Below are 26,459 nucleotides of genomic sequence, written 5' to 3'. Positions count from 1 at the left end.
CATGCAGTGTGGAGCGTGAGTGTCGGTCTCTGCCAGCCACCTTGCTCCTGGGGACGCAGACTGCTCGGCTCTTTGGGGCTGAGCCATCCTCGTCACTGAGCTCCTCCCCCAGTGCACAGCCGGAGGCAGCCTCTCCTCCGGTCTCCCTTATTCTGATCTTGGGGGGAGGCAGAGCAGTGTTTATCATCCCTACTCTGCAGACAAGGCGACTGAGGCCCAGAGAAGACGAGTGATCCATCCATCCTGATGGTTCCAAGCTGGGGGCTCATTCATCCCTGGAGGATGTTGGCCATGGGGCTGTAGGCCTGCTCCCCCTGAAGCCTCTGGGGTGGGAGGTACAACACCCCTGAAAGCTTCCTTTCTGGAAGGCTGGGGGCAGCAGCTGTTGGACTTCTGGGCTGTCCTGCTTCACAGGGGCCTTTGCAACAAGGGCAGTGGGGGCTAGGGTCATGCAGCCCTCCAGCTGGGAACAAACCCGATCTCAGTGGCTACCCGCAGGCCGCCTCCTGGGCCACAGAGGATCTGGCAGGATGAAGAAATGGGGGAGCTCAGACTTATGGGAATCTCAGGACCTGCCTCAAGAGGACTCCTGCCCAGAGCCCCTAGATGGAGACCCTAACTCCAGGCCAGCTCCAGCCAAGCCCCACAGCTTCCCTGCGGCCAAGAGCCGCAGCCGGCTCTTTGGAAAGGGTGATTCGGAGGACACATCCCTCATGGACTGCTCTTCTGAGGAAGGTCAGCTGGCATCCTGCCCGGCCATCACAGTCAGCCCTGTTGTCATCGTCCAGAGGCCTGGGGATGGTCCCACCTGTGCCAGGTAAGCTGCATCTGGAGCTCAGCCTCCCTCTCCACCAGGAGCCTAACTGGCCCAGCTGGCTGAGGCCCCAGCCGTGGAGACACCATGTGATACTCGAGTTTATGGGCTGAAGGTCATAGAGCTAGGGAGCTGGGGGGCCTCCAGAGGTCGCCTGGTCCAGCGTCTGTACTCATAGGACCTTCGGGACATGTGGCCACACATGCTGGCATATATGCTGATCCTAGCTGCTGGCCGATCTCTGGGTCCAGGCTTAGAATGCTGCTCACCAGCCCTAATCATGAGGACTTTAAGTTGGAAGGCTCAAGCGTAGGATGCTTTTAGACAGAGTACAAAACTGTTCCAGCGAGAGTCCACCAGGCCTCCCACCTCCTCCGAAGCAGGACAGGGGCTGCACAGGGCTGGATGACTTCTGTGGCCCTGTGAGGATGCTTCTTCACTTAGCAGAGGCCAGCCAAACCCCTGCCCTCCATCCCCTCCAGGTTCCCCCAGCCTCTGAGCAGGCAGGGAAGTGAGTGGCCTGGGTATTGGAGGAAGTGGAGGCTGCAAAGACTTTCTAGATGATGCCTACACACAGGGTGGGGACAGAACAGGGGTACACGCGCCCCACTGTTCCCTGTTACAGCCTGGACTGAGCGGTGGGTTTTATATCATGTTTTTTCCCCTTTTGGTTTGCCTCGGGGTTTAGCTGTGCTCCCTGACAGGCTCTGAAGGCCTCAGGGCTGAGACCAGAGTATGAAACGAAGGTGTTTTCTGGTCCATAGGCAGCCATCCCAGGACTCTGCTGCCGAGAACCTCAAGCTCTACAATCGCAGGAAGATCTTTGAAGCAGTTGCTCAGAATAACTGCGAGGAGCTGGAGAGCCTGCTGCTTTTTCTGAAGAAGAGCAAGAAGCATCTCATGGACAGCGAATTCAAAGGTGGCCCGGAAGCCGCCGGGTCCCGGGAGCGGCCCCGCCGTGGTGCCTGCTCTGACCCCCACTTTGTCTTGCAGACCCAGACACAGGGAAGACCTGCCTGCTGAAAGCCATGCTCAACCTGCACAACGGGCAGAACGACACCATCCCCCTGCTCCTGGAGATCGCCCGGCAGACGGACAGCCTGAAGGAGCTGGTCAACGCCAGCTACACGGACAGCTACTACAAGGGTGAGGAGGGCCGGGCCGGCACGGCTCTGCCTGCAAGCTTGCCTGGAGCCAGGGGGGGCACCGTCACGCCCGGGAAAGCCTCTGAGCTCCTTACTCCCTGTCCAGCCACTGAGTCGGGATCTCCTGGTCCTGGGGGTCCCTGCACCCACCCCCCCCCGCCCGATGGCTTGGTGCTCCTTACACTTGGGCAATTTTGGTTCCTTCAGCTCCCAGTCTGGTGTTCCCTGTTCTGGGGGTCTCTACTCCTGCCTCAGGGCCTCCTTGGGCCTCCTTTGGTGGGGGGTCATTCTGCATGTTCTGCCCAGGCCCACCCCCGGCATCTGTCCGGGCAGCCCCCCGCAGGACTACGGGCGCAAAGCCAACAGCACGCGTCCTCCACAGGCCAGACGGCACTGCACATTGCCATCGAGAGACGGAACATGGCACTGGTGACCCTCCTGGTGGAGAACGGGGCCGACGTCCAGGCCGCGGCCAATGGGGACTTCTTTAAGAAAACCAAAGGGCGGCCTGGCTTCTATTTTGGTGGGGAGACCACGCGGTAGACACTTGGCTTTTCGATGATCGCTAAGGGGAGGTTTGAGGTGGAGACGGGGGGGGAGTTGGAGGCCGGGTGGTGCAAGGGCCAGTCTCTTCCTGGGGAAGCCCACCGCTTGCCTGTGTTGGCTGCAGGTGAGCTGCCCCTCTCCCTGGCTGCGTGCACCAACCAGCTGGGCACCGTGAAGTTCCTGCTGCAGAACTCCTGGCAGTCGGCCGACATCAGCGCCAGGGACTCGATGGGCAACACCGTGCTGCACGCGCTGGTGGAGGTGGCTGACAACACGGCCGACAACACCAAGTTTGTGACGAGCATGTACAACGAGATTCTGATCCTGGGGGCCAGACTCCACCCTGCGCTGAAGCTGGAGGAGCTCACCAACAAGAAGGGGCTGACGCCGTTGGCTCTGGCCGCCAGGAGTGGGAAGATCGGGGTAGGGAGGGGGCATCAGGCCTGAGCAGGGGGTGCTGTGGGAGGGGCCTGCCTACCTTCCTAAGCTTCTGGCATCGTCACTGCGCAGAGCCCTGGTGCTGCCCCACCAGCCTGTAGAGGGAGGGCAGGGGGCATTAGAGTCAGCCAGGAGAATTGTGAGATGCCGAGGAGAATTCATCAGTTCACGCGTGGCCGTTTCTGATTTCCAACTCTGAGCACCACTGACAAGACGCAGAATGCGGGTGGGGCGCTGGGGTCTGGGGATGGGAGTGGGTTGAGCTGAGGGTGAAATGGAAAGAGAAGCTGTTGGTGTTTTTTCATGGAAGGTAGGACTTTTGGGTGATATGGGGTCCTAATGGGGTGGGGCAGGCCCAAGCCTGTGGATGATGTCAGGCCATGGAAGGCTGAAGGTGGGGCTGGGCAATTGGGAACTGGAGGGGAAGGGGCTTCTCAGTACCAGAGGATTCTGGGAGCTTGACTCTGTTCATACTGAGTCTCTTAGGATGAGAACATTAGTTTTATAACCTTTATAACCTTGGTTTTATTTCTTGGATTTTATTTCCTTCTGGCTTGAGGTTTTCTAGAGTGGACCACTGCAGTCCTTCACTGGGAGATGGGAGAAATAGGGGGCCAGGTGTGATCAGGCGATGGGTCCGATGTGGCTGGAGTTGGGGTCTGAGGCAGTGGGAAGTTGATCTTGATGGTGGTCAGGAGCCTGCTAAATGGGGGTGGGGCTCTCCTGGGGCTTGGGTGGGGTCTCCAATGGGCTGGGAAGCAGAATTATTCTTGGAGCAGAGCTGGTAGGGATGCAGCCTGTGCAGGGCCCCAGGCTGACCTCTAACAGGCTCTTGTATCCCTGGGGCAGGTCCTGGCCTATATTCTCCAGAGGGAGATCCAGGAGCCCGAGTGCAGGCACCTGTCCAGGAAGTTCACCGAGTGGGCCTACGGGCCCGTGCACTCCTCACTGTACGACCTGTCCTGCATCGACACCTGTGAGAAGAACTCAGTGCTGGAGGTGATTGCCTACAGCAGCAGCGAGACACCTGTGAGTGGGCCGAGGCTGGGACCCAGCCAGGAAGGGCTTTGGGTCTCACTGCACCCCAGCCCCTACCCCCACTCCCTAATCTGGCTCTGCCTGTCCTCCCATCAGTGGAAACCTGCTACCCGGGGCCTACACCCTGCAGTCTCATCTCCCCATTCATTCCCACCGAATGTCTTCCTGCATCATACAGTCAATATATGATAATATTCCCATAAAACTTAAATATTTCAAAAATACATAGACAAGAAAAGAATCCTCCTTTTCTACCATATAAAAACATGTAGCTTCATTTTGTTTATATAAATGGGATTATACTATATATAGTACAGAACAACCATATTTTTCACTTAGTGACATGTTTTACTTTTTAAATTTAAAAATTTTTTATTTTGGCTGCGCTGCTCGGCTTGCGAGATCTTCCGCAATCAGGGATCAGACCCGGGCCCCCTTCAGTGGAAACGCAGAGTCTTAACCACTGGACCGCCAGGGAAGTCCCTGTAGATAGTTTTATATCAGCACATATGAGTCTGCTTTATTAAAAAAAATTACTGCAAGTATTCCATAGTAGGAATGGGGAGTAAATATCCACAGAATGACATTTGAGTTATTTCGTTATTTTTTTTTTCCTACTACAATGCTACCGGCCACTTGGCATGGGTTTGAGAATTTTTCTATGAAGGACACCTGGAACTGGAATTGCTAAGTCAGAAAGTATGGCCTCCAAAAAGATTGCATGAATGCACTTGCCCACCACCCGTGGGTACACATCTACCTGTGTCCTTGCCAACCTGGGTATTACCAATCTTTTTTTTTAACCTAGTTTAAGCCCATGGAGCCCAAAATGCTATCTCATTGATGTCTTAATTCTTGTTTTCTTGATTACCGTGAGGTTGAGAATTTTTTCATGTGTTTTCGACCATTCAAATTTCTTTGGTAGATTTCCTGTTCATTGTCTTTTGCCATCTCTTCTACTGGACTGTTTGCCTTACCCTTTCAGTGTGTAGACGCTCTCATTATAAAATGAATTGATCCTTTCTCTATTGCACGTGTTTCAGATATCTTCTTTTCTCCTAGTCTCCTAGTCTCTTGCAAACTTCATTTGCATCATTTGCTTATAAAAAGTTTTCATTTTGAGAGCCGAATTGGTTAGACTTTTTCTTTCATAGCTTTTGTGACTTGTGTCTTGCTTTGGAAAGCCTTTTCCACTTCAAGATTGCACACATATCTTCCAATACTTATATTTAGCTCCTTTGTAGGTATTTTATGTTTGGCTTTTAAATTTATCAAGAATTGATTTTTGCGTAGGTGTGAGGTAGGCGTCTTACTTATTTTGTTTCCAAATGAGGGTCCCAATGCCACTTAATGAAAAGTTTATCCTTCCACCACTGCTGTCCCCTCTTTCTAAGGTGACAGATGCTCCGGGCCCTGAGGCTGACTTTGGGGGCTGCAGTCTGTGCTGTTGGTGATGACGGGCTGCCATGATGTCTCACAGGGCAGAGGCTGCATCTACAGGGGCAGAATCCAGAGAAGGGAGAGGCCTGGCTTGCTTTGTTCTGTCCTGTCAGCGCCCACCTGGGCTGCCATGCTGAATCTGGGCCCTCTGACTCAGAATCCCTGATTAAGTGTTCCCAGAGGGCTGGCCCAGGTAGGAAACAACCTCAAGAAGGACTGGGGTGTTTGGCCTAGAGAGGAGAAGTCTCCGGGGCCACGGCTGCCATCTGCACATCTCTGGAGGCTTTCAAGGGCTGGAATGCAGTACTGGGGCCCCGAGTGCAGAGCAGGGACCACTGGTGGGAAGCAGAGAAGACCAACTTTGCTCCAGAGAGCAGAATTTCCCGACAAGCTTCTTGGGGCAGCAGAGAGCTTCCCATCCCCAAAGGTACTCAAGAAGACACTGAACATGGACCTTATTTGGGGAGCTCCAGCCTGGGCCAGAGTTGCACTCAATGGCCCAAAAAAGCTAGGATGACCTGATTTTGGCTCATCCACATCCTAGGAATACTTGAACTTTACAGAGAGCTGGTTGATGTGAGACTTTTGCCCCGAAGCAATACTTGTAATGGTGGTATCCCAGGCACTGGGCCCACTCATGGCAGGAAAGACTTCCTCGTTCCCTTCAGTCTCATGCGTAGGTAATTGCCACTCCCATCTGGATAGCCTGTCTGACTCAGGGCCGGAAATGGGAGAATTAAGGAATGCAGAGGCCCCTCCCTGAGCAGCCTCATGCTAGGCTCTGCCTGTGCCAGCCTCTTCCCGATACTGTGGGAATAGCAAGGATGTAGGCTCTTGGAAGAGCGTTATTACAGAGAGTGGGCATAGAATGTCGGGCAACACTGGTACGCTCTCGAGTGTCAGGGGCTCTTAGGGTCATGTGTCCGATTTCACCCCTTGTTCGCTGCACAACAGAGACACTGAGGCCCGCAGGGTGGGCCATGTGGGGAGCCGGCTGTGACCCTCCGCTGCTGCTCGGGCTGAGGGCGTGGTCATGCAGAGACGTGGGTGTGATGTGGTCCTGTGAGACGGGTCCTGGTGGGGGGGTGAGGCTCACTTCTCTTTGCTCCCCTTAGAATCGCCATGACATGCTCTTAGTGGAGCCGCTCAACCGCCTCCTGCAGGACAAGTGGGACAGATTCGTCAAGCGCATCTTCTACTTCAACTTCTTCATCTACTGCCTGTATATGATCATCTTCACCACGGCCGCCTACTACAGGCCTGTGGAAGGCCGGGTGCGCCTGAGGCTCGGGCCTCTGCGGGGGACGAGGGGAGGGGGTGGGTGTTCCTATAAGACCCCAAGACCACGGGCCCAGGCCAGACCCTGGAGACATGGAAGAGTCACCTGGAGATCTTATGTCCCTGTGCTCAGTCCTCCGTCTCCTGGTCGTCTCACACCCCCCTCCTGTTCTCAGCCCCTCCTTTAGCCTCCGGGTTCTGAGAGGCCGAGCCTGTGGTCGCTGAGGTCCCTGACTGCAGAGGGGGAGTACTAGGTTAGAAAGGATGCAGGAACTGGGGCTCCAGAAGCAGCTCTCTGCTCGGCTGGGTGTCTTCAGGGTCCCAGGTGGTGTCAGCCCTGAGCACATTGCCAGCCCGCTCCCCTGCCTGCTTTTGTTCTCTCACTTGCACATTATTCATTCCCTGGACATATACTTTGAGCGCTTCTTCTAAGCCAGGCCCTGCGTTATGCATCAGATTAACTTAAGACAAGACTTTTTCTGCTACCAGGAGCCATAGACTCCCTCAAGTTTCTGAATTGAGTCCTTTCCATTCAATATCCAAGCACTTAACTTGCTGCCTTTATCTCCAGGTTGCCTTGCTTGTAAATTTGGTTGAAAAACTCAACTTCCTAGTTAGGTGAAACCCGATTTCTATACAACTATTAAGGCCATCTAATGACTTTAAGAGAAAAGAAATATGTGCTAATGAGACAAGCTAGTGAACTAGTGCTTATGAAACATGGATGATAGGCTGGAAGGAAACCCACTCTGGAAAACTGTGGCTGAAACACAAGGACGACACACACACGTGCGTGCGCACACACACGTGCGCGTGTGTGTGTGTGTGTGTGACGTCTCTCCCTCCACCATCCGTGGGGAACCTTGACAGTTCTGGGAGACCAGGGGTTCGCCATAGGCTGTGGGAACAGCAGGAAGCACATGGCATTGGATCTGTAAGGGTGCCTCCACCTAATGCCACCACTGTCCTCCCAGCCAAGCAGAGCTCCAGGTTAGGATATCATCCAGGAGACAGCACAGTACAGTAAGGACACTCCTCTTAGCAGCTGGAAGCGGCCACTTTGGAAATCAGGTCCCACAGAGGGGCCTCCTTGCAGGTGTCCCCATAATTATGCATTGTCTTTATTTGTGTGTCTCTCTCCTGATGGAGGCTGAACCTCTCCAGAAGGGGCTGGGTCGTAATCGCAGGGCTCTGTACCAGGTAAATGTTTGTTGAGTGAATGAATGAGTGAATGGAATCACTAACTTCTCTGCCCTTTGCAGCCTCCCTTTAAGCTGAAACACACCATTGGGGGCTATTTCCGAGTCACTGGAGAGATTCTTTCTGTAGCAGGGGGAGTCTACTTTTTTTTCCGAGGGGTAAGCATTCCTTCCAATTGCATGAGTTTCCACTATCACCAAAACAAAAAGTCAAGAGACTCACTCAGTGCTCACCCACTTTTTAGTTCATCAGCCACGTAATAGCCCTGATAGAGGAGCTTAGAGACACACAGGTGAAGATGAGAATCCTCAGGCTTTCACGGCTGTGGGAGGGTGCAGGTTTGCCCAGTGGGTCCCTGCAGACCCAGGGCAGTCATGCTTGAAGACCGGCAGTCAGGGCTCTCTACTGAATGTAATATTTAATTACAGAGATAGAGTGGAAGCCTCTTAAGAGACAGGATCATGACTAGTAGTTGTTTAATTAATTGAAACAGCCCATTAAAGCTCAGAATAATGAAAGAAATCTATATGTATACTGGAACCATTTTATTTTAACTAAAAACTCGAACACGCATATTCCTTGGCCATTCTTCTAATATATGTGGAACCACTGTTGCACGTACGAAGGGACCTGAATGCAGAATTTGAGATTATTGTGATTTTTTTCCCTTAATCTTTTTGATCTAAGCTGCACCTCTTTTTTTTTTTTTCAGTTACTCACCTTTAAGGAGTCTTTCCAAATCACTGGACTCTGTCTTCACAGAAACAACTGTTTCTGTTTATTTTCACACTCCTAGTTTATATTATAGTAAAGTACAAAGCTGCAGTAGCAAGTGCAGTGGGCAAAAAGCATTATTGGCAAACAGGATTACCCAGTGCGAGGGCAAGGAGGGTGTGGGTGTCCTGGAGAGGAGCATGCACTGTGGGCATCTGTCAGAATGTTTTCGGGGAGTGGAGAGCACTGGTTTGTCCTGGAGAGTTAGTTCGGTGGAGGATGGTTAAAGAATTTTTACTGTAATTCAAACTTCTTTGAGAAAGTTAGGAAGAAAAAGTACAAATTAAAAAGAAGGAAAAAAAATCACCCAATTCCATCATTGAAGCACAACAATTAATAACATTTTGGTGGTTTTCCTTCCCATCTTTGCTTCTAGGTATAGCTGTAATTCCACTCTATTCTAAAAAATCTTCCTGACCGAGTACATAATATTACCCCATTAGCCTGACCCATCCTGTTCCACTGTCTTCATTATCTTTGCTTTGATGCACTCCCATGGTCCATCGTGGCTCCATTTAGGAAGCATTCTGGGTTCTCACCATTTAACCTTTTCTGGGATCTTACTCTGTTTACCTGCAGATTCAATATTTCCTGCAGAGACGGCCATCACTGAAGACCTTGTTTGTGGACAGCTACAGTGAGGTGCTTTTGTAAGTGATACTGACTTTTATGCCCCTGTAGCAGATAGCATCTTTTGGCCATGAGACCTGGGGTTACAGCAATCAGCTCATTCTCACTCATTCTCTCACATCCGCTGGGCCTGGAACATAGTAGGGCTTCACAAACATGTTGAATGAATGATGGAATGCACCCAATAAACGTTTGTTGGGTGAGGAATACTGAGGGTCCACTCTGTGCCAGGTATGTTCCAGGTGCTAGGGAATTTCTTTTAAATCTGGCACATCTGAAAATATTTCTACTATACCTTCACATTTGGTTGATAGCGAGGTTGGGTATAAGATTCTTTTAAAATTTTGAAGATATTTCTCCATTTTTTCTTTGCTTTCAATATTAAATGTGACAAGTCCAAAGCCATTCTGATTCTGAATCCTCTTTTCAGACCTGTTTTGGTTTTTCTCTTTGTAAACCTATAGTATCTTCTGTTTATTTCTAGTGTTTGGAAACTTGATGTTTCTTGATGCAGATTTATCTTTATCCAATGTTCTGGGTACTTAGTGGGCTCTTGCAATCTATCAATTTATGTCCTTTATTTTTTGTATATTTTCTTGAATTATTTCTTGATCTCTCTTCTGGAACTCCTGTGATTTGTATATTGAACCTCCTGACCTAGTCCTTAACTAGTTCTTACATTTTTTCACTTGTGTTCTGTCTCTTTATTTTTGGCTCTTCTTTCTGGGAGGTTCAAATCAATTTTAATTTCCAGTCTTTCTATTGAGTTTATTATTTTTGATATCATGTTTTTAATTCCTAAGTGCTCTTTTTAAAAAATTCTATTTGTTCCCTTTTTAATTTTTTTTAAAATGTTTATTTATTTATTTATTTTTGGCTGCGTTGGGTCTTTGTTGCTGCACGTGGGCTTTCTCTAGTTGTTGCGAGCCGGGGTTTCTCTTTGTTGCAGTGCGCGGGCTTCTCATTGCGGTCGCTTCTCTTGTTGCGGAGCACGGGCTCTAGGCGTGCGGGCTTCAGCAGTTGTGGCTCACAGGCTCCAGAGCGCAGGCTCAGTAGTTGTGGTGCACAGGCCTAGTTGCTCTGCGGCATGTGGGATCCTCCTGAACTAGGGCTTGAACCCATGTCCCCTGCACTGGCAGGCGGATTCTTAACCACTGCACCACCAGGGAAGCTCCTATTTGTTGCCTTTTATAACACTTTATTCTTGTTTCATAGATGCAATATCTTCTTTTGTCTCTCTACGACTATTAAGATAGTTTTTGGTAATTCGTTTCTTTTTGCATAGCTTTTGTTTTCTCCACATTGTTGATACCCATTTGCTTGTTTTGTTCTCTCTTTCATGTAGAGGGCATTCTCAGAATATTTGGAAATCTTTGACATCTGCTCATGATTAAGAGTGGAGGACTGAAAAGCTGGTTGGAAGCTCTGAATGTGTGAATGGGGCTTATCAATTTTTAGCTGCATTATAGTCTGGTCTAGATAAACAATTTGTTGGTGAATGTCCAAAGTCAATCTGTTGCATCTTTTCAATCTTCTGTCCGGAGGGAAGAAGTCTAACTGCCAGTTTCCTGAGAGCTGAGTGGAGAAGAGGGCTTTACGTAATGTCTTGTATAGAAATCACATAATCTCCTGTTTTGGGTAAAATACCAGTGCTTTCATGGGTGTCTGATGAAACCGGGTCCAAAGACCCTCTGTTTTATCTTCTTCAGAGACAACACCTCCACTCTTACTCACGTCAGTCTCTTCACCTCCCCTCCAGAGGTGCCTAAGCCTTTTGAGTTTCCTTGATTAAACGAGTTGGTTCTCAGGTTTCCGCACTATGGATTTGGATTTGGCTTTCTTGGGTCTGCTAGGTCAGTTTCCATTTGTTCACTACTTCCCAGCTTCCAGAATTCCTAGGTGGGGACTCCATTTGCCTATGTCAGCTGGTGTCAGTTCTTATTTTGGCCAAGGGTCTGCAGATGCCGAGGAATAGTTTTTCTTTGCAGCAGAACTCCAATTAATGAGCCAGTTTAGGGACACTAGTTTTCAGTACACTCACATCAGCACAGAGGTGGCTTTTTGCTGGGTTCTCACACACAAATGGGAAGTCGGGTGGTCAGTGTGGTCTTCTGTGTTAATGCAGCTGTTGGGCGGGCACTTCCGGGAGGAGGCCATGATGAACAAGGAGACCTGGGAAGAATAAGTAAAGAAGGGACCACTGAGCAGACCCTGTCATAGGATCGTCGTAGGATAATGATCATAGGATCGTCCAGACGTCCTCCAGCCTGTCCAGGGCTCCGACTAGGGCAGCCCTCACCAGACTAAAGAGTGAAAGGACATCTTCCCTGGCTCTGCTCCTGAGTTTGAGGGTGTGACCAGCAGACTCTACCTGTGGTTCTTTCAGGAGAGCACAGCCTGCCCTCCTCAGAGGCCTAGGCCTCCTAGGTTCTCTGTTGTCCGTGAGGCTATTGTTCCCAGGGACTGGGCAGGGAGGCTATTGGGGCTACAGCCCTATTTCTCAGCCTTTTTTCATTATTGCCTTTTTAGAAATTCTTTTTCCTAATTGCCCCTCCCATGAAATCTCCTACCACAAATATACTATATATGTGTTTATGTACTATATTTATATCTGTGTTTTGTGTGTAAAAAGGATAAGATTTTGCACATGCAACACCCCCTCCCCCCACCCCCCGAACCGATTTTTGCCTCTTGGGAGCGATAGTCCTCCCACTGAGACTCATGGGCTAAAGGAGGGAAGACAGTCATCCCCGGCTCACCCGTGGCCTGGGGCTGTGCCTCTGAGGAGAGGTCCAGGCATCTGGGGTCTTGTCTGTGAGGGTGCAGGCCCCCCGGTGCCCATGGACAGGGCTTGCTGTCCCTCCCCCGTCAGCTTTGTGCAGTCGCTGTTCATGCTGGGGACCGTCGTGCTATACTTCTGCCACTGCAAGGAGTACGTGGCCTCCATGGTTTTCTCCCTGGCCATGGGCTGGACCAACATGCTCTACTACACCCGCGGCTTCCAGCAGATGGGCATCTATGCTGTCATGATTGAGAAGGTGGGTGCCGGTGCCTCTGCGGAGGGGTTCTCCGCAGAGCCTGTTTACCTCCTGAGCGTGTGAGACCTGGTCCCACAAACTCCATCCACCCTCTGTGCGTTGTCTGGGGAGGTGCTGCTTTAAAACCCACTTTTGCAGAGAATTCCCCAACAATGAGGCAATCCGGCCTTGACCCAGGTTTGGGGGGCTCCCCTGAAACTTGACCCGCCACATGCCAGGACCCCCTCTCCCACCAGAAAAAGGCCCATGGGCGGGGGGCGGGGGGAGCTGTGGTGACTCCCTCATGACACCTGAGCTGAAAACCACCAAACCAAACCTACCTGTCTGCCCTCTGATTCCACTTGGGCTCAAGATGAACCCCCAGGCCGACACAGTCCTGGCCCTTCCCTTGGCCCCTCCCGGGCCTTGATTTGCTTCTGACAAGCCTGCTCTCTCCTGCAGATGATCCTGAGAGACCTGTGTCGCTTCATGTTTGTTTACCTCGTTTTCTTATTTGGGTTTTCCACAGGTAACGGGTTTGGTCAGGGCTGGTGGGGGGCAGGGGCTCCCGCTGACCTCAGCTTCCTGAGGACCCTGCAGGGCTGGGTGGGGAGAGGCCCACTGAGGTATGTGTCTGCAGGTGACAGAGCAGATGGCCAGTGAATACACTGAAATAGTAAGAGAACCTAGAAATTGATTCATAAAGGACTTTAAGTCATTTTAGAGGTATGAAGTGCTGCTTACCTATAGTATAGCTGCATTTTGGCTCAATTAAAATTTTTAAAAATTTTGATGTTATTTCAGAAAAGTCACAAGAATAGTACAAATAACTTCTCTATAGTCGTTACCCAGATTCCCCAAATTTTACCACATTTAAAAAATCACTTTCTCTCCCAGCTACGCACACACACACACACACACACACACACACACTACACCATACTTAAAAGAACAGAGTGAGTTGCAGACATGATCAGTCCTTTACTGCTAAATACTTCAGTGTGTATTTCCTAAAAACAAGAACATTCTCTTACATAAACACAGCATAATGATCAAAATCAGGAAATTAATATCAATACAGGACTATTAGCTAATTTTCCAGCCTTATTCAAATTTCACCAATTGTCCTAAAAATATCTTTTACAGAAATGAAAATCCCAGATCACACATTACATTCACTTGTCAAGTCTGTTTAGTCTCCTTCATTTGGTAGCAGTTCCTCAATCTTTCCTTCTCTTTTGTGATCTTAGCATTTTTATTGAGTAAAGGCCAGTTTTTACAATGTCTCTCAGTTTGGGTCTGTCTCATGTTTCCTCACAATTAGATTTAGGTATACATGTTTGGTCAGAATATCAGTGAAGTAATGTGTGTCTTCTTTATATCAGGAGTCCCATGATGTCTGTCTGCCCCATTTCTGGTGATAACTTTGTGGTTCTTTTTTTAAAATTGAAGTACAATTGATTTACAATATTGTGTTAGTTTCAGGTGTATAGCAAAGTGATTCAGTTACACATATATATGTATGTTTTTTCAGGTTATTTTCCATTATAGTTTATTACAAAATATTGAATATAGTTCCCTATGCTATACAGTATATCCTCGTTGCTTATCTATTTTATGTATAGCAGTTTGTATTTATTAATCCCATACTCCTAATTTATCCCTCCCCTCTTCCCTTTCCCCTTTGATAATGGTAAGTTTTGTTTTCTATGTCTGTGAGTCTGGTTCTATTTTGCTTATAGATTCATTACACATATAAGTGGTATCATATACTATTTGTCTTTCTCTGTCTGACTTGCTTCACTTAGTATGATATTCTCTAGGTACGTCCATGTTGCTGAAAATGGCAATATATCATTCTTTTTTTATGGCTGAGTAGTATTCCATTGTATATATATATACCACATCTTCTTTATCCATTCATCTGTCAGTGGACACTTAGGTTGCTTCCATGTCTTGGCTATTGTAAATAGTGCTGCTATGAACATTGGAGTACATGTATCTTTTTGAGTTAGAACTTTTGTTTTTTCCAGATATATGCCCAGGAGTAGGATTCCTGGATCATATGGTAGCTCTATTTTTAGTTTTTTAAGGAAACTCAATACTGTTTTCCATAGTAGCTGCACCAATTTACATTCCCTCTGGTGATGTTAACTTTGGTTACTTGGTTTTGGTAGGTCTACCAGATTTATCCACTGTCAAGTTATTATCTTTCCCTTTGTAATTGATAAGTAATTTGTGAGGCGATGCTTTGAGACTGTAAATATCCTGTTTCTCATCAAACTTTCACCCAGTGGTTTTAGCATCCACTGATGGTTCCCACCTGAATCACCTGATCCTGTGATGGTTGCCAAATGATAATTTTCTAACTTATTCTTTTTACGTTTGTTAGCTGGCATTCTATTGTCTGGAAGAGCTTTCCCTACAGTAATGTAATGGAAGGGGTTTCCATTCTCCTACAATGATTTATTTATTTACATTAGTAGGGCCTCTTTGATTCTTTTTGTGTGTGTGTGTGTGTGTGTGTGTGGATTCTCACTTTGTTAAGTGAGTTATAACTCCTTACTATCATCATTTCTTTTCATGCTCAAATTCTCTGAGAAATGGTCATTAGGAGTCCCTTGCAGCTGGCTCCTGTGCCCTTTTGACACACCACATCATTTTTTGAGCAACTGAGTCCTGCTTTGATCCCCATCTGAGTCCTACTGTTCCATGGTTCACGTGGTATCCTGTCCGGGAGTGATGGGCAGCTTTGACTGGAAGGGATCTGATAGGGATTAGTGTGGGCTCTGGCACTTGGTCTGAAGGCCCTGCATATCAGGAGCCACAGGAGGGGATAAGGCCAAGGGGGTTATGCAGTAACCATGGGGCACAACTGCTACAGAAGTTCTCAGGCTCTGGGGTACATCTCCCAAAGAAGAGTGCAGAATGCAGCAAGAAGCCATTCTGATCTGAGCTGCTTAGCCCCCATGGTTCTGGAATGGGCTGGCTCTGGGCTACCCTCTAAGGGGCACAGGCAGACAAAGGTGTGACTGAGAAAGTAGATGTGGACCCAGGGCTGACATGTAAGGTTAGGCAGCTTGTGCACTGCACAAATGTGGCTGTATCACATTGTGCATATATATTTATATATTTATTTTAGCATTTTTTCCCCTAGCAGATGATGATAAAATTTTTCTATTAATAAAACAGTATATTATGAAAAACTGATAGTTTTGAAGAAGGGAGTGCTTTTATTTTATTTATTTATTTAAATATTATTTTGCTTTTCGAGTTTTTTTTTTTTTAATGACTACATTTATTTATTTATTTTTTGGCTGTGTTGGGTCTTCGTTTACGTGCGAGGACTTTCTCTAGTTGCGGCGAGCGGGCGCCACTCTTCATTGCGGTGTGCGGGCCTCTCACTATCGCGGCCTCTCTTGTTGCGGAGCACAGGCTCCAGACTCACAGGCTCCAGACGCGCAAGCTCAGTAGCTGTGGCTCACGGGCCCAGTTGCTCCGCGGCATGCGGGATCTTCCCAGACCAGGGCTCGAACCCGTGTCCCCTGCATTGGCAGGCAGATTCTCAACCACTGCGCCACCAGGGAAGCCCAGGGAGTGCTTTTAAAAACAAAAATCACACAAAGGTGCCTCATAGCCAAGCCAGAGTTCCTGCTGCAGACCCATCCTGGGGGTAGCGGGTGTGCATGTTGGGGAACCTGGGGTCTTGGCTTCCATCCGGCCACATGTTCCCCATGCCCTATAGCGGTGGTGACGCTGATTGAGGATGGGAAGAATGACTCCGTGTCGGCTGAGACGACGTCGCACAGGTGGCGAGGTCCCGGCTGCCGGCCGTCGGACAGCTCCTACAACAGCCTGTACTCCACGTGTCTGGAGCTGTTCAAGTTCACCATCGGCATGGGCGACCTGGAGTTCACGGAGAACTATGACTTCAAGGCTGTCTTTGTCATCCTGTTACTGGCCTACGTGGTTCTCACGTACATCCTCCTGCTCAACATGCTCATTGCCCTCATGGGTGAGACGGTCAACAGGATCGCACAGGAGAGCAAGAACATCTGGAAGCTGCAGGTGGGCGCTTGGCGGGGTGCGTGCAGCACGAGGGGGTGGGCTGCTCTGGCTGCTGCCCCACACAGCTGGGTGCCCAGGCCCCTGCGCGCTTTGGGGAGGGTGCAGAAAGTCTAGCCAGGCCGCGGGCTCAGGCAGCAGCCTCTCCCTCTGCTGGCTCCCCCCACAGGGGGGTCCCTGCCCAGGGTCACCAGCGGGTGTTTGCAGACTCTGTGTCTACTGTGGGCTGGGCAGTCCCTGGGGGGAGGAGATGGAGGGTTCAGCCCCACGGGGGTGCCTGTCGCAGAGGAGCTCCATCTAGAGTGGGCACCAGAGACCAGACTCGGGAAGCAGCTAATATGGGATGGGCCCTGAGAGCTGCATCTTTGAGACACCTGGTCTGCGTCTGCCTTTCCAACTAATAATAAAAGCGTCATTCTTTTTTTTTTTTTTTTTAAAGATTTATTTATTTAATTGATTGATTGGTTGCTATGTTGGGTCTTCGTTTCTGTGCGAGGGCTTTCTCTAGTGGCGGCAAGCGGGGGCCACTCTTCATCGCGGTGCGCGGGCCTCTCACTATCGCAGCCTCTCTTGTTGCGGAGCACAGGCTCCAGACGCGCAGGCTCAGTAGTTGTGGCTCACGGGCCCGGTTGCTCCGCGGCATGTGGGATCCTCCCAGACCAGGGCTCGAACCCGTGTCCCCTGCATTCGCAGGCAGATTCTCAACCACTGCGCCACCAGGGAAGCCCCCAAAGCGTCATTCTTATTAAGTAGCACTGGCTCTACACCAGGTACTGTTCTAAGTGTCTTACTTACATGCTCTCTTTAATCCTACAACAATCCTACCAAGAGGGCACTCTCACCCTCCCCGTTTTTGGATGAAGGCACGAGGCATAGAGAAGTTAGGTATCTGTGTCCAAGGTAACCAGTAAGTAGCCCAGCCAGGACTCGGCACAGGCAGTCTCACCCCCGAGCCTCTGCTCTTAACCACTACACTATGTTGCCCCTTTGTGAGCTCCTCAGGGGAGGGACTGGTGCTGGCACACTCCACCTAACTCATGGTTGCCCTGCCCAGACCCGGAAGGCACCAGCAGCGCCTGTGCAGGTCTGAGCTCCATCCGTGGATTGTGCACCCGCCTGGCTGTGGGAACCAGCCTGTGCAGAGGGCTCTGGAGGTCCGGCTCGGAGGCGCAGGGACGGGGAGAGACCCTGCAGACGCTGATCTTGGCAGGTGGCGCTGGCAGCCAGGGGCGGCTCCTGGATGAACCCTCTGCCCCTCTGCCTTTTGTGTCGTCCTGCAGAGAGCCATCACCATCCTGGACACGGAGAAGAGCTTCCTTAAGTGTATGAGGACGGCCTTTCGCTCAGGCAAGCTGCTGCAGGTGGGGTACACAGCTGACGGCAAGGACGACTACAGGTGGTGTTTCAGGTAATTCCCAGGCAAGAATCAAAGCTTGGGGAACTTGGGGGCTAAGCTATGGATATTGGGACCCACCCAGAATCAGCTGTGGATACAGAGGCCTAACTCAGGGCTCACCTGTGGGCCTGGGGATTCACCCAGAGCCAGCTGTGGGCACAGGGGCCATTCCAGGGCTTAGCATGGGTATGGAGGACCCACCTGGAACCAGCTGTGGGAACATAAGCCTCTCTCAGGGTCTCTTGGGCCCAGTCATGAACATAAGGGACTCTCCCAAGGCAGCTGTAGGTACAGGGGCTGTCCTAGGGGTTGACTGTGGGCATAGGGGCCCCACCATAGATCCCAGATGGTGGGACCCAGACATGAAAGACTGGAAAATGAGGCGTCCAGAAGGGGTCACCTAGCGATCAGGGTCGGAACCAGGAATCCAATCTTTAAAGTTCCTGGGTCCCACAGTGTGGTCAGAGAACTCATCTTCAGGGGTGGTGTCCAAAAGGCAGGCCCCTCTGGGCCCTCCTCTCGTCAGCTGTGTCTCCCGATCCTGGTCTACGGGCGTGGCCTGCGGGGCTGGGAAGCTGGCCGTGGACCACCAGCGCCCTGCTCCCTCACCTCCTCCCCTTGCAGGGTGGACGAGGTGAACTGGACCACCTGGAATACCAACGTGGGCATCATCAATGAAGACCCGGGCAACTGTGAGGGCATCAAACGCACCCTGAGCTTCTCCCTGCGGTCGGGCCGAGGTGAGGGGAAGGTGGGCAGTTGAAGCCTCGGGGTCCCCCACTCCTGGAGCAGCCCCAGGTGTCAGCCACCCACCTAGTCATGGGCGCTCCCGTGCTCTCTCGCACGCCTGCACCATGTGCCCGTGCCCGCTGGCTCTGCACGCCCCCCTGGTCATCAGGGCCCCAGAGGAAGCCGTCAGCCCACGTCCAGCCTCCCTGCGGGTGCCCTGTCTCCTCTTCCCCAGTCCTCACACCCAGCGTCTGCCCTCAGCTCCGTGAGGCTTACAGACACAAACAGGGACTCTCACCTGGCCCAACACATCCAGGCAGGCAGAGGAGGGAAGAGTGGGAGGAGAAAATGTACACCTTGAACAGAGGAGCCCTGTGGAAAATCAGTACCAAAAAAAGTCCTTTAATCATTAGTGGTAAACTTTTTAACAGTGGACATGAAATGTAAGGTCCAATGGAAGATATTTACCTAAAAATGAGGCAAACCTAGTCTTATATTGAACACATTTTGAGTCACAATTACAACCCTGCACTAAGTCTGTTTTTCTTTTTTTTTAAAGTTGCGGTCAAATATATATAACATGAAATTTGCCATTTTAATCATTTTTTTAAAAGTGTACAATTTGGTGGCATTAATTATAGCCACCGTGATGTGTAAGCATCACCCTTACCTATTTCCAAAACGTTTTCATTATTCCAAACAGAAACTCTGTACCCATTCAGCAGTTATCTCCATTTCACCCTCCTCCCAGCCCCTGGTAACCTCTATTCTACTTTCTGTCTCTATGAATTTCCCTATTCTAGGTACTTCATATAAGAGGAATCACACAATATTTGTCCTTTTGTGTCTGACTCGATCATGCTCCATTGAATGTATATACCATATTTTATTTATCCATTCATCTGTTCACTGACATTAGGATTGTTTTCAGCTTTTAGGCTAGTGTGAATAATCCTGTGAACACTAGTGTACGAGATTCTTTTTTGATTTCCAACTATCCAGTCTTTTGGGTGGTAGTAGACCTGCTGAATCATGTGGTAATTCTAGGTTTAACTTTTTTGAGGAACTGGAACTGCCAAACTGTTTTCCAAAGCAGCTGAGTCATTTTACATTCCCACCAGCAACGTACCGGGGTTTCATATCCTCACCTACACTTGTTAGTTCCTGTTTTCGTTTTGATTATAGCCATCCTAATAGATGTGAAGTAGTATCTCATTGATTTACATTTCCATAATGACTAATGATTTTGAACATCTTTTCATGTGCGTATTTGCCATCTATAGATATTCTTTGGAGAAATGCCTATTCAAGCCCTTTGCCCATTAAAAAAAATTTTTTTTAATTGTTGAGTTACACGAGTTCTTTGTATCTTCCGGATATTAATTCTTTATCAGATATATGATTTGCCAATATTTTCTCCTATTCTGTGAGTTGCCCTTTGATGTACAAAACGTTTATTTTGATGAAGCCCAATTTATGTATTATTTTCCATTGTTGCCTATTCTTTTGGGGTAATATCCAATAAATCATTGTCAAATCCAATGTCAGGAAGATTGTCCCCTGTGTTTTTTGTTTTTGTTTTTTAAGAGTTTTGTAGTTTTAGCTCCCTAACACTTTTAAGTTGCTATAAATCTTGGACTGTTTCCCAGAGTTCTGACTGCATTGGTTCTAAAGTTTCTGCCTTTTTATAAAATGTTTTTGTGGAGGCATGGGTGTTTGGAGCTGCCTACTTTGCCAATTTGCTGATGTTGCTACTTCTTTTTTTTTTTTTTTTAAACAAATTTATTTATTTTATTTATTTATTTTTGGCTGCGTTGGGTCTCGGTTGCTGTGCGCGGGCTTTCTCTGGTTGCGGCGAGCGGGGGGCTACTCTTCGTTGCGGCGTGCAGGCTTCTCATTGCCGTGGCTTCTCTTGTTGCAGAGCATGGGCTCTAGGCATGTAGGCTTCAGTAGTTGTGGCATGCGGGCTCAGTAGTTGTGGCTCGCAGGCTCTAGAGCACAGGCTCAGTAGTTGTGACACACGGGCTTAGTTGCTCCGCGGCATGTGGGATCTTCCCGGACCAGGGCTCGAAACCGTGTCCCCTGCATTGGCAGGCAGATTCTTAACCACTGTGCCACCAGGGAAGCCCAATGTTGCTAACTCTTAAATGAACAAATGAATCAAGTGTTGATAGTTTTGTGGGTTTTTTTTGGCTCGTTCAGGGAAAGGGCATGATTTCTCAGGCAAACTTGCCTGTTAGCATGACACTGCATGTTTGATATTGCTTCATCGAGAAGCTCATTTTTTTATATCTCACAAACTTTAAAAAGTATACTTTATTGAGATGTAATTTACATACAATAAAATGGACACATTTTAAATGCACAGTTTGATAAGTTTTGACAAATGTACACACTCAGGCAACCACTACCCCACTCAAGTTGCAGAACATTTCCATCACCCCAGAAAGACCCTCATGCCCCTTTGTAGTCAATTCCACCCTCCCCATCCCAGGTAACTATCTAATTTCTATCAGTATAGATTAGTTTTATATCAGCTTTTGTTTACCTGAAAATGTTGATTTCATCTTCATGTTTGAAGGTTATTTTCATTGGATATAGAATTCTAGGTTAACAGGGTTTTGTTGTTGTTGTTTTTAATTTTAACACTTAAACTATGATCCTCTGCTGTCCTCTGGCCTCCATTGTTTCTGATGAAAATTCACCCGTAATTTGCATTGCTGTTCTCCTGTCTGTAGTGTGTCTCCCCGCCCTCCCCCGCCCCCAACCCCAGCCCCAGCTGCTTTCAAAACATTCTCTTCATCTTTGGTTTTCAGCAGTTTGACTAAGATATGCTTAGGTATGGTTTTCTTTGGTTTTATCCTGCTTGGGGTTTGCTGAGCTTCTTGGATCTGTACATCAATATGTTTGGAAACATATTTTGGAAACTATATACACTTTGCTTTAGTCTCCCTATCTGCTCCTTTTACATGCATGTTAGACCATTTGATATTGTCCTGTGGGTTTCTGAGGCTTTGTTCATTTCTCCTCAATTTTTTTGTATTTCTCAAATTTGATAATTTCTATTGATCTGTCTCCAAATTCATTGACACTTTCCTCAGTCGTCTCTAAACTGCTATTAAGCCCATCCAGTGAATATTACATTTCAAGTGTTAGGCTATTGGTTATGGAATTTCTATTTGGTTCTTTTTTTTTATAGGTTCCATTTCTCTCCTGAGATTCCTTAGCTGTTCCCTCATTAAGCTTATGTTTTCCTTTGGTTCTTCGAACATATTTATAATAATTGCTTTTGATTGTCCACCTACTAAATCTGCTAAATCCAACATTTGGGCCATCTTAGGGTAAGTTTCTATTGACTGGTTTTTTCCTGGCTGTGAGTCACATTTCCTTGTTTCTTGTATGTCTAGTAACTTTAAATTGTATACTGGGCATTGTAATAATATGTTGTAGAGAGAGTTGATTGAATTTTTATCCTAGTTGGCAGTTCAGTTACTGATGAATCACCTTGAACTTGTGTAGGCTTAGTTTTAACCTTTATTGTGGTAGATCTGTGGAAATGCCAAGGTATTTGCCAATCCCATCAAACTTGTAGGACTCAACCTCCAAACTGTTTCCACTGTGGATCTTGTCGGGGCTTGGTTTGAGGCTTTTTAGGGTGGGTCTTGAGTAGATCTTACTCTAGTGCATGTACAGTAAGTAGGGTATTTCTGGTATTTTAGCTTGATCCTCAGAGTAGAAAAAGGGTGGTGAGGAAGTCTCTCCACTGGCTGGGCTGGATCTCCAATATCCCTCAGTACGGCTCAACTTCTGGTGTCTCTGTCCCACTTTCAACCCCATAGCAGCCACTGTCTGAGAAGCCTGTGCAAGTACAGCCCAACTGTCAGCCAAGGACTTGGGGGGACCCCACCCCAAAGACTTCTGGACCTCTACCCCTACAGCTCCCTTCTTCCTCTTCTCCTGCACCCTGCCCCACAGATTCTAGCTGCTTCGGCTGCTCAAAATTCTGCTCCCTTCTTCCTTAGCTCAGAGGCACTGCCACGGTCCGCTTAGACTCCAGCTCACTGCACTGTAGTCTGAGAACTTGTCCCTAAGCAATACGTTAGGGCGATCACAGGGCTCACCCTGTGAATTTCACTTCTCTCAGCAATTGCAGCTTCTCAGTCTGTTGTCTTATGCCTGAAGACATTTGCTGCATGTATTTTGTCCAGTTTTATGATTGTTTATAGCGGGATGGCTAGCCCAGTACTAGATACTCCATCAGAGCTGGAAGTGGAAATCTATTTTATTAAGAGGCTTACTTTTGGAAAACTACTCAAGGGCTTCATCAGTGTTCCCAAGGGCATCCTGCAGTCCTATACTTTCCCCACAAGTTTCATTAGAAGCCCTCCCCGTGTCATGTCATAACACTTATTATCTCTTTTTCGGTTGTTAACTGGTCCAGCTTCACCACAGAGCCATTCAAAGATGGCTTTGCAAGTGATTTGAGTAGTTTTCCAACATTGCTCTTATCGATTTCATGAAACCACACACCTTTTTACAAGATTTGCTGTTTCACTTTGCAGTTGATTTGCACTGTGTTTGCATGACATTGTTGGCTGTTTGAGGCATCGCACATTCACTGTGCTATTAATAAAGACATTGATCCAGCGGCAGGGATATACACACACTCATGTTACTTGGGGAGGGGCTAGGAGATGGTTAGAGGATCCCTGGTTTCACACCTATGCTTAATTAGGGAGTATTTCCTGAGGATTTTGCTTTCCTATACAACCTTGTAACAGTGGAAACTCCCGTAATGAATAGTCAGATTATTCAGGTAACAAGGAACTCTCCCCACCCACATAGCACGTGTGATTGGGAAGGGGTGAGGGAACGCAAGAGAGAAAGGGCAGGGAGGAAAGTGGTCAGTAGCTGAGCTAGGGAGAGCACGTGAGGGGGTCTTCGTATCAGGACTGTGGGAAGCAGGCACTGGGAGCCCCATGCCTTCCTTGAGGGCCCAGGGACTGGAGCTGGGCCAAGCGGTCTCTGAGGGGGGGTATCCCCACAATGCATCCAGCCAGAAGATGGTGTGTCTTCAGTAAGCACCTGGCCTGTCTCCCCGTGGAGGCTTCCTGCTTCTATGCCTTCCCTGAAACATCCTCCTGGTGCTGGTATCAGGCTGTGGTGGACGGGGGGCGGCCAGTGTCAGCCCGCAGGCCCAGGGGAAACCCAAGGTCTGGAGAATTCAGCTGGGATGGTCACAATGGGCCCAGCCTCCCATATTCCTGATGCCTTTGAGATGTGACCAGTGCAGGACACCAGCAGAGGAGCCTGAATTGTGGCCTGAGGGCGAAAGGTGTGAATTTAGGCTGGTTTTCTAGAAAGATCAGACCCAAGATGGCCAGCCAGAAGGCTTGGCTGACCAGGGCTCTGGCAAGTGGAAGGAGAGCACGTACAGCTGTCTCTCTTGGCTGTCACTTCTCTGAGGTTGCTGGGGGGAGGGAGGGGCTGGAGATTGCTATGGGGGTGACAGCGGGTCCTCCTCAGGGGCTTCCTGGGATTTCAGGCCACACATGAGAGCCCACTTCAAGGCCCAGCGTCACCATGTTTCCCTTGGCATTGTTCCCAGTCTGCTATTCCCTGGTGGGGCCTGAACCCCAAATCCTGATTCTTTGGCTGGTGTTCATCACCCTGCAACTGACCTGGTGTGGAGCCGCTCCCAGGACAGCCCCAGCATTGCTCTCCCTCCCACACGGGCAGGGAGGAAACCGAGGCTGAGAGCAGCAAGCGCTGGACAATCCTGAGGCCACAAGCAAGTCAGGGTGGGGTCGAGGAGGAGAATTTAGGAGCTGCCAGAGCAGATGAGGCTCCTTGATCAGGTGAGGAAAGAGGAAATGGCACTGATCCCTGTGCTCCGGAAGCACCGATGTGCTTGTGCCCCCTTTTATCTGGAGGGTGGTAATGCCAGCAAACGACTGTTTGGTATCGTTTTGCTGCTTCCAAGGCAGTAATAGTATTCCATCTTTCAGCTGCAGGGAGGAACTGGAAGAACTTTGCCCTGGTTCCCCTCTTAAGAGATGCAAGTACTCGAGAAAGACACCCTGCCCAGCCTGAGGAAGTTCATCTGAAGCACTTCGCGGGGTCCCTCAAGCCAGAAGATGCCGAGATTATCAAGGATTCTGCTGCTTTAGGGGAGAAGTGAGGGACCACACAGGGTACTCTCAATCCTGTGGGCCTTAGGAAAGCCCACTGTCTCCGGTGGAGGGTGTGTAGAGGCCACCAGTGATGCCTCAGCAGCCTGGCCCTACCAGCACCCTCCTCGCAGGCCCTTTCCTAGACCACACGGAACAAGCTGCAGGAGGCATCGCTGGATGCACGGGTAGAGATAGTCACGAAACCCTCACTGTCCCCAGCTGGCTCTCCTAACACAAAAGGATATTGCTTTCCGGTTTTTACTGACTTTATCAAACATGGCGAATGAGAAATCGCCACGTGCATGTACGCGATGCCCCAGTTTCCTTTGATTTTATATTCCTGGGAGTGAAAGGCAGCGAAGCCCAGGGAAACACCTTTTAGAACAAAACACTTCTTTGAGATAAAATGCCGAAGCCCTTGTCTATTTTGTGCTTAATATCTCCCCTGTCCAGAGTGGTCTGGGGGTGACGATGGTTGCTCCTCCGAGAAGGCGGGGGAACCTGGCCCCATTCCCAGCTCTGCCAGAATCAGGTGTTTCCGGAGTGACTCCCTCCTTCTGTGTGATCCATCACAGTTCCAAAAATATTAGCTCTATCGCTGTTCAAATAAAAGTACAGAACCATGTCCCAAAGCCACGTGGCAAGAATTTTTTTAATGATCTTCCCTCTGTAGTGGCCATAGTCCTGCTCGCCTGCAGTGGTACCTCCTTCCACCTCTACTCATCCTGCCATCCATCAGATAAGTACATAAATAAATACATATGTCATATCAAATGTGAACTCCATGGCAATCATTGAGCCGGCGTAGCTCATTGGCTCCATGTGGTCTGTGTGTGCACGTGTGTGTGCGTGTGCGTGTGTGTACTACCTTGTATGGCTAGGAGCCTCTGGTCATGCTTTAGTTGTTACCCGTGGGTGAGGGCACTCCTGCATGCATACACCTACCATAGTTAGCAAACTGTGGGCCAGGGACCAAATCTGGCCTGCCACCTGTTTTGGTTAACAAACTTTTATTAGAACACAAGGCAACCATTCATTTCTGTACCGTCTCCGGCAGCTTTCATGCTACAGCACAGAGCTGAGCAGTTGCGAGAGACTGAATAGCTTGCAAAGCCTAAAATATTTCCTTTCTGGCCCTTTATGGAAAAGTTTGAGGATCCCTGCTTTATGGACTAGAATGTAAGAAAGAATGATCTAGAAAAGCCCTCTGTCGCAAACACTGGCGGGTTTTGTTATGTCTGTGGAGTGTGGAGTGAGCTGCCCAGTCGTGAAATTGTTGGATGTTGATTCTCAAGATGAAGGATGACATTAGCTGCGGCCGGGCTTCAGCCCTTTTGTGAGAGGTCTATCCGGAGGGAACACTGGGACCCCCTCCTCCAAGTTCTCCAGCAGCACATCTACCTCCACACACAGACCCAACAGAGGAGCCTGAGTCTGGTTGACGAAGCGGCTGGGCGTGTAGTGAGCGTGTAGTGAGCCATGCAGACCACGGCAAATGAGCAGAGCAGAAGAACACTGACGGCTAGAACGCAGGGAGTGTTTATGCGAAGTGCTCCATGTTCATTATCCTTTAAGCCTCCTACTAGCCCATGAGGAGCTATTATTAGCTCCATTTTATAGATGAGAAAACTGAGACTGGGACAGTTAGTAAGTTTACACAGCAAGTAAACAGCAATGCCTGGGTCTGACCCCAGGCAAATCTGACTCCAAAGCCCGAACTTGACTGTGGTGCCAGGCTGCATGGCAGAGAACGGGCTGGGGCATGCCAGCCTAGCC

At 49.0% G+C, this 26,459-nt stretch overlaps 1 protein-coding gene across 5 annotated transcripts; it reads left to right on the top strand.

Annotated features, from left to right (window-relative positions):
* Positions 1 to 193: 193 nt before the first annotated feature.
* TRPV1 (transient receptor potential cation channel subfamily V member 1) lies at positions 194 to 25,422 on the top strand. 5 transcript variants are annotated; one of them, XR_005018030.1, is made up of 16 exons: positions 194 to 817; positions 1,579 to 1,733; positions 1,808 to 1,960; positions 2,342 to 2,482; positions 2,630 to 2,928; positions 3,793 to 3,972; positions 6,537 to 6,695; positions 7,962 to 8,057; positions 9,253 to 9,323; positions 12,176 to 12,341; positions 12,783 to 12,849; positions 16,066 to 16,388; positions 17,666 to 17,793; positions 18,406 to 18,521; positions 24,519 to 24,868; positions 25,357 to 25,422. XR_005018030.1 is itself a non-coding variant. In XM_036838428.1 (15 exons), exons 1-15 carry the CDS (start codon positions 450 to 452, stop codon positions 24,689 to 24,691), a joined length of 2,589 nt encoding a protein of 862 aa, XP_036694323.1. In that variant the 5' UTR covers positions 194 to 449; the 3' UTR covers positions 24,692 to 25,403. The 5 variants fall into 5 exon arrangements, 4 of the variants coding, with proteins under 4 accessions (XP_036694323.1, XP_036694322.1, XP_036694325.1 ...); XM_036838428.1 differs by having other exon boundaries at positions 24,525 to 25,403; XM_036838427.1 differs by having other exon boundaries at positions 24,519 to 25,403.
* Positions 25,423 to 26,459: the final 1,037 nt, after the last annotated feature.

This window comes from Balaenoptera musculus, chromosome 20 (genome assembly GCF_009873245.2).
Source record: "Balaenoptera musculus isolate JJ_BM4_2016_0621 chromosome 20, mBalMus1.pri.v3, whole genome shotgun sequence".
Classification (NCBI taxonomy): domain Eukaryota; kingdom Metazoa; phylum Chordata; class Mammalia; order Artiodactyla; family Balaenopteridae; genus Balaenoptera; species Balaenoptera musculus.
This window is presented reverse-complemented; position numbering and strand designations above follow the sequence as displayed.

Bases quoted from the DNA above. Each gene is read 5' to 3' on its own strand.
- TRPV1 (XM_036838427.1), top strand. From the start codon at position 450: ATGCAGCCCTCCAGCTGGGAACAAACCCGATCTCAGTGGCTACCCGCA. The intron at 16,389-17,665 runs GTGGGCGCTTGG...GTCGTCCTGCAG, and splicing joins AGAACATCTGGAAGCTGCAG to AGAGCCATCACCATCCTGGA. The intron at 17,794-18,405 runs GTAATTCCCAGG...CTCCCCTTGCAG, and splicing joins GACTACAGGTGGTGTTTCAG to GGTGGACGAGGTGAACTGGA.